We start from the raw sequence: 7,911 nt of genomic DNA on the forward strand, positions 1-7,911 counted from the left end.
GAGATACTTAATTGTATCTCTTAGCGTCAAATTTGTAAGTAAAATCAACCTTTTTTGTCACGGTGGTACGACCCTCATTAAAAAAACTAGGGTTAATACCACTTTAGTCACGGTGGTACGACCCTCATTAAAAAAACGTAAACGAACCGAAAATTAGGGTACCCGATCCGATAATTTGTCATCGTTACGGTGATTGGGTATCATTTTGAAATTAACGGTTACCCGATCCGTTCCGATAAATAATTTTTTCTTTTTTTTTCCTACCTAAATCTATTTATCCAAAATCTAAACTCTTATTTTACTTCGTAATCATTTCATAAATGAAATGATTAGTAATTATTAGTAATTTGATCATGATCATGTGGTATTACTTTTGATTAGTGTTGAATGATGTCATAACACCTATATTATAAAGTCTAAATTTTTATTATTGGATATCATATTGGGTACCTAATAATGGAACCGAAAATCCAAGTACTTGAAGTTCGGGTACCCAAACTTATTGGTTCAAGTAATGGATATTATTTTTACTATTATTAGTTATCGGGTACTAGAACCGATGGGGTACCCATCCCATGGTCACCATTGTCAAAAACTTGCCTTCTAAATTTCAGTTATGTAACGCACGAGAAAAAACGACATGCAAGGTCATTTTTTTTGTTTGCCTGTGAAAATAAACATAATCATTGAACTTCATTTCGTGTAAAGGGTTATACTTGAAACAGTGTTTAGGAAAAAAAATACTAAATATATTTCGTAGGGGCCACATAAGTTCATAGGGGCCAAAGAAGTCTCGACAAGCGAAGCGAAATTTATGACGGTTCTCTACACACAAGGGAACTCACGTCATCCGTCACTGTTGTGTAGAGAAAATTGGGCAACAGCAGTCTGAATGTCTTGCTTGCGAATGCCTTTGACACTTTGGCATTGGATTGTCATTGTCTACAATATTTGAATCACTAGGAAAGTAGGAAGTGTGTAAATGTGATTGTCAAAAAAAGTGTCACGTGAATGAAGGTGAATTACCATATTGTATTCTTGTCCTTTTACCACACTCATAGTTTCAAGTATCCCATACACCCATTTGTAAATCGTATTTGCAAAGTTGGTAATGCAATGCAATTGCGACGGAATAATAATTCTTCGACGGAGCTTACAAGAATTCAACAATTCACCCTATATATATTCGGGGTTATAAATTTGGGTTGATGAGGTTTAAAAATAATTGCCACTACAATACGACGGTAATTTGAGTCAGATAATAAAATGTACAAGTATAGTTGAAGTTGGTATTTATTTTTCTAAGAAAGTACATAAGTTAATATGTGAATGTTGTTATTCGATCGTAGCCGGAACCCTTATCTAGAAATCGATACGGACCCCAAACCGTAAATTCGTTGAAACCAATACTCAACCAGAAGAACATTTTTAAGGAGAAACACCCTCAACCATACTCAACAGTTAAGACCATATTATTGGAGAAATTCATTAGACTAGTACAAAATTACAATGCTCCTAAAAAAATGAAATAACAGTTAATTAATAAATCATTGCCCTGTTTATCTTAATTTACGTAAATGGTTCCACTTGTACTATTTTTGGGGAATCCTTTTTCCCATTTTTCTAATTCGCTAAAAAGTTCTATTTGTGAAATGGTTGATAGCATATGGGTAATACCTAGCTGATTGATGTTACACCTACAATTGTGTTGTTGACTAAAAATTGTGTTACTTCTTTATAATTATAGCGTTTTGTGTAAATATAGTTACAAAAAAATAAAGGAAACCTGGTGAAAAAATAATACTACGTAATAAAAATGATGTCGACGTATTTGTTTCAAACCGCAACCGCTCCGCATTGAACCGTATTGTAGTGCAAAGGTCTAAAGATGTCAAAATAACATATTAAATAAATATAACAAAATACAAAAATCAACTTAATTAATCCCCCTTCGTAACAACTGTAATGATCCTTGTCGTATAAATTAAAATCAATTGAATCCCCTTTTGTAGGAAGCCTAATGACCCTTGACGAATGAATTACAAGTGAGTGTTTAATTACGACTGTCATTATGATCAAATCCTTGATGTAATGTTTAATTGCGATTTTCAATATGATCCTTGATGTTTGGATTTGAACATTGGGGATTACAAATAACTACCACAAATTTTTGATACAATTAGAAATTGGTAAGGTTTCCCAATTAAAAAAAAATAACGAAAAACGACAGGGAAATTGGATAATTAAAATTCTTAAATGAAATGCCATCATTACCTCCCCTCGAGAATTGGGATCATTAATTCCTTAGTTCATCACCGTATTCATTTTACTTCCATACTTCGTTGTAAGAGTTAAAAAATTGTTCATTCCCCTTTAGAGCCGTCTAAAAACCTTCAAAAACCTCGCCAAGTGAATTCTGCTCCAAGGTATGTTCCTATGCAATTCTCCCTTTACTTGCTTGGGACTCATTAATTATGTTTCCTGCTTTTTCTCTGTAATATTGTGTTATTGTTTACTTTGTGGTTTTATTGGTAGTTTCCTTTTTGCTGGTTTTTTTGATATCGTTCTGCAAGTGGTGAACTCCAATGTTTTCCTTCTTATCAGTAATGGTTTCCTGTGGTAGTGATGTTTCCTATATTGTGTCCGGTTTTTTCTTGTTTTTGTGTTGTTGTTCCTCATGTCGCCATCAATGGGGTGAGTCCTTCCTTCTTTATAACGACAACAATGGGGTGGAGGGGGAAGGGACTGATTTATTTGTTTTTCCCTTTTTCCCAATGTTTAAACTTTGTTTTTGGTTTTTGCGAATTTAAGAAATTTACGTGGGGGGTTTTGTACCACTTTAGTTCCGATTAAACAAAATTGATCAAGGCGGTACAAGAATTGGATTGTAAAATTGTACTACATTTCTCAGGGTGACACAGAAACTCCTGTTTTGTAACACTTTAGAAACATGGCTGTCAAAGAAGTGGAGGGGGAAGGGATTGAATTATTTGTTATTCCTTTATCCCTAAATTTGAAACTAATTATTTCAGGTTTCTAAATTTTTGCAGAGTACTATGTGGGCTTTTTGTACCATTAAAGTAACAATGCAGCGACAATGTTCAGCGTGGTACATGAAATTGATGATGAAATTGTACTACTTTAATCACAACGGTACAGAAACCCGCTACTTTCTACCACTTTGGAAACATGGATCTACCTGGTCAATTTTTTCTTTGCTTTTCAAAGTAGTGGAGGGGGAAGGGACTGAATTATTTATTTCTCCTTTCTGTCCAATTTTTAAACCATTAATGTCGGGTTTATGATTTTGTAAAATTATTTGGGCGATTTTTGTAGTACAAGTAATGGATGAGAACATTGTACCACTTTAGTCATGATGGTACCAAAACCCCCTCTTTCGTACTAATTTAGAAACATGGATTTAACCTTTCAATTTGTCTTCGGCTGTCAAAGAAGCTACGATGGGTGACCGGGACGTGACTGAGGTAGAAGGGAATCTTACAAAGTTGCACTCAGAGATGGACAAAATCATTGCACAGGAGAAGATAAAGTTAGAAGAACTAGATAAGATGACAGCATTACATAAGGCAAAGCTAGAAGAAGCGAGGTTTTTGTCGGGCCGTTTGCACCAACTCCGGGAACAGCGAATTACACGCCTTCAGAGTGAAATTGACGCAATCCATTCCAGCCAGGTTATGCCGTTGGAAATGAGCAACCTGATGAAAGGATTATCGAGGAGGACAGGGGTGGTGCTGTGGCTATTTGTGGTGCTGATGCTGGTAATGGTGATGAGGATATGGAGGACCAGAATCAAGATGGGAATGCTAATGACGAGGATGAAGATGATGAGGACGAGGACTACGACGATGAAGATGATGATGACTACGACCTTGAATATGATGAGAATGAGGAAGATTCAGAAGATGAAGATGATAAGGATGAGGAAGATGCAGAATATGAAGATAAAGATGATGAACATGGGAATGAGGACGAGGGTGAAGCTACTGAAGATGATGATGAAGATGATTCTCAAAGCTGGTCTACTGGCTCTGATGATGGTGGAGGTGAGTATCCCGCTTATGATGACAACAGCGGCTCAGCCAATTCAGATGCTTACAGGCGGCGCAGTCCTCTCCCCAATTACCATCCTTGGTAGCTTGGTTTGTTTATATTTGGTTATGTAATCTACACAATACCTTTTATGTTTAAGGTAAAGGTTAAGTTTAGTAGGTGATTAGGGGGAGTTTGAAGACAATTTGCATGATGTAGGATAATTGGGTGGATTTTGTAGTTAGTTTTTTTGTGTTAGCTTTATGTTTGGCGCTCTGGTATTTCCGGAGTATTTAGATCCATAAATATTGTTAATTATGTTGAATAAATTATGTTGAATAGACCCAAGGCTTTGGATGAATTTTCAATGATACCTACCGATTGAAGATATTACATTGAACGTAAATTTAGACTAACTGTTTTCAGACCCAAGGCTTTGGCAGAATCCTTAAAGATACGTACCTATTGACACTAAACTACAGTGGTACCTAAGTTGTCTTAGTGGTACCCAGAATTGCAAATCACTAAGATTCTAGTGTACTACGACGACTTAGTTATTAGTAACTTGTCTAGTTGGGTGATGTAAACGTTCTCCTACATTGCAGGTATTTGTACCACCCTGGTTATTAATAATCCATTTCTTGTTTAAGTGGTTCATCTTGCAAGTGGCTTTGCACCTCTTTGGCTCCAGTGGTACCTATGTTGTATAAGTGGTACCCTGTATCACATGACAAGGCACACTTCAAAATTTACACGGTTGATTGGTAAAATGGTTTAAAAACCTACATTTATTCTAAGACAGAATTGAAGGACTAAGATGTAGTAAGTAAGAGAAGTCTACTGTTGGTACATGTATGTGTTACGGCATAAAATGGTCTTGAACCCATTCACTGCCGTTAAAGGGTTCCCAACAGTGCTCTCCGTTCATCGTAAATATCTAGACGTCCTGAATAACAAATGAGAAAGATTCTAGTGTAGTATGACGACGTAGCTATTAGTAACTTGACTAGTAATTAGTGGTTAGTAATTTGAGTAGTTGGGTGACGTCAATGTCCTCCTACGCCGCAAGCATTTGTACCACCCTGAAGAGTATAAACTGTTTAGGGTAAAAATACCCTAAGACACGTGGCCCTATAAAGGCTTGCCACGTGTTAATCTTGCAACGGTCAGCAAAGGCCCAATCCCTTTGCGACACGTGTCATTGTACCCTAATTGAGGTACATCTCTCTCCTACTATAAATAGTAAGGGCAGACCTCATTAATGGGGATCGAATCATTTTCCACCAAGCAACAAAACACAAATCCCCTTTGTAAACTCTCTCAAATCGAGAAGCATTTATTGTCTTATTTCCTCACTAAGAAAGAGACTAACCTAATCTTCAGCGGCGAAACACCCCAGCCTCAGCCGGAGAATTCCGTTATTTGTGCAGGTATAGGCTAAGGAAGGAGCATACTAGGAAATTGTAACTCTCCCGTAGGACACATAAAAAACCCTCAAACATCTGGCGCCGTCTGTGGGGAGAGTACTTTCTAGATGACTTTAGAACCGGTACTTCCGGGTAAAGGTAGTCAACCTGCTGGTGAGGCTGAGGTCCACTCGGACTAAGATACAGCCGATAATCATGAGATTGAGACTTACACAGCTGTCGATGGTTCTTTCAGAACCAAACACACTCGTTCCAAAGACAAAAGGGAACGGGCAGAGCAGCAGGCAGACCCAAACCATCCCACCAGGACCACTTGGCTTAACTCTTGCTTCGGAAGGGGCCACCCAGGTCTCCAAGGATGAACTCATGAACATGATGATGAGTTTCAAAGGGGAGATCAAAGGCCTTCTGGATAATACATCCGGCCTCCGTAAGGGTTAGGCGGAGGAAAGGCGTCTTGGAAAAAAGACGGCCAGAACAGTAAAGGGTAGAGCATCTACCCCGCATTCGAAGTCAAATGTGCCAGTTAGGCCCTTTGATTTCTCAAAGATACAAACTCCCATGAATGGAGTCAGAAAACTTGTTCTGCACATACAGCCGGATGGAACAAAGAAAGTCTACTCTGATGTTCAGACGCTCATTCAGGATAAAAAGACTCAGCAGCGCTCCAAATCGGCATCAACGTCAACCTTTCGAGATAGCTTCAATGTCACATCAGGGAGGCACTCGAGAACAAACAATGACAGTCGGACGAGCAAGGTTTCCGCTCAATCCGGCCCTCATATGATCCAACTGGCATTGCATGGGACACCATACACGCCTTTTGGATCTCCTTATGCACAGCCAGGTCTTTTCGGGGGGCAGCAGCAGCCACCTGTTCAGCCTATGGACTGGCAGCTCCGACTGCTAAACCTTGGGGAACAGCCAATGGATTTTTCCAGAGAAATCACCGAGATGACCCAGCCGTCAAAAATTAAAAACGTGTTGGTAGGTGCCTATGACAGTACCCCCAACCCGAAATATCACCTCATGGCATACACCAACCTGATGTATTTGCAGGGTTTGGATGACGCCTCATGGTGTAGGTGCTTCCCGGCAACGTTGAAAGGGATAGCTCAGCGTTGGTTTGGCAACCTTCCAGCCGGATGCATCAACAATTTCAGGACATTGGCCTACTGGTTTACGTCCAACTTTTCTATGAATATCCCTGCCAAGAAAACAAGCCTTGATCTAGGGGCAATCTTGCAGGGAGATAAGGAAGGGCTCCGGTCATATGTCAGGCGGTTGAACCTGATAAGGATCCAAATCCATGGATTGTCTGATGATGTTGCCTACACTGATTTCTTTAAAGGCTTAAAAGACGGATCAACTTTTAAGTTTGACTTGGTTAAGAAGAGGGTCTCTACCCTTCACGAGGCACTTATGAAGGCGGAGGCTTACATTCAGGCAATGGAATTATGTGATGTGTAACTTCCAACGGGTTACAAAAGATCCGACAAAAAAGAGAATCGGCCTACCCTGTCGGCCAAAAAGGAAGAAAATAAGAGAAAGGGGGTAAGGGCAGCAGACTCATCCGGACAACCTTTCCAGAAAAGAAAGAGAACGGATCCGTATGTGCTAAATTACGAGTTCAACAAGGATTATGCCTCCATTCTCAAAGAAGTAAAGGACTGGTTGAATCTTGAAAAACCGGCTCCTATGAAGAGTCCTGTACGCGCCCGTGACAAGAGCAAATATTGCTTTTTTCATGAAGAAATTGGCCATGACACTAAGGGTTGCTTTAGCCTTAGGCGGCTCTATGACCGGCTTGCTGACGAGGGGGCTCTCAAGTCCTACCTATCCAAGTCAAAGGATGCTCCCAAACAAGTAAAAGGACCACCCCCGAAGACGCCGGCTACTCAATCGGATACGGATGAGGATACCATCCTGACCATAGCCGGTGGATTTGCGGGAGGTGGGCCTACAATCCGGGGCACAAAGGATAACATTCGGAAACTGGTCAACTCAGTGGATGAGGGCCAGTCATCTGAATATTCATTTCCGGAAGTTAACATCTCCGAGAAAGATAGAGGAGAGGTCAGGCGGCCTCATGATGACCCCATAGTCATCGAGTACAAAATCGCCAATCAAAGAGTTGGCCGGATCTTGATTGATACCGGGAGCTTATCTGACCTCACAAGCTACCGGTGCTTGGAAAAACTCAAGTACAAGCCCAGTAGCATGCATCCGGCCTCATACCCTCTTGTTTGTTTTGGGGGAGGAGTAGTACATCCGGTGGGCATGATTGATCTACCCATCCGGTTCGGAGAAAAGGGAAAGGGCTGGCACATGGTTGTCAAGTTTCTTATTGTTGGAGAGCTGACTGCCTACAACTTGATTATTGGCCGCCCAACCCTTAACATCTCAAAAGCAGTCATCATCCCATCCCTAATGT

General features: G+C 40.1%; 1 protein-coding gene across 1 annotated transcript; it reads left to right on the plus strand.

The window, feature by feature from the left end:
• The first annotated feature begins 3,461 nt into the window (after positions 1 to 3,461).
• LOC110708208 (nucleoplasmin-like protein ANO39) lies at positions 3,462 to 6,947 on the plus strand. The gene is made up of 3 exons (XM_021886292.1): positions 3,462 to 3,587; positions 3,689 to 4,064; positions 6,829 to 6,947. The coding sequence occupies exons 1-3, from the start codon at positions 3,462 to 3,464 to the stop codon at positions 6,945 to 6,947; spliced, it is 621 nt and encodes a 206-aa protein (XP_021741984.1).
• The last annotated feature ends 964 nt before the right edge of the window (positions 6,948 to 7,911 follow it).

The sequence above is a fragment of the Chenopodium quinoa genome, unplaced genomic scaffold (assembly GCF_001683475.1).
Source record: "Chenopodium quinoa cultivar QQ74 unplaced genomic scaffold, ASM168347v1, whole genome shotgun sequence".
NCBI classification, from domain to species: domain Eukaryota; kingdom Viridiplantae; phylum Streptophyta; class Magnoliopsida; order Caryophyllales; family Amaranthaceae; genus Chenopodium; species Chenopodium quinoa.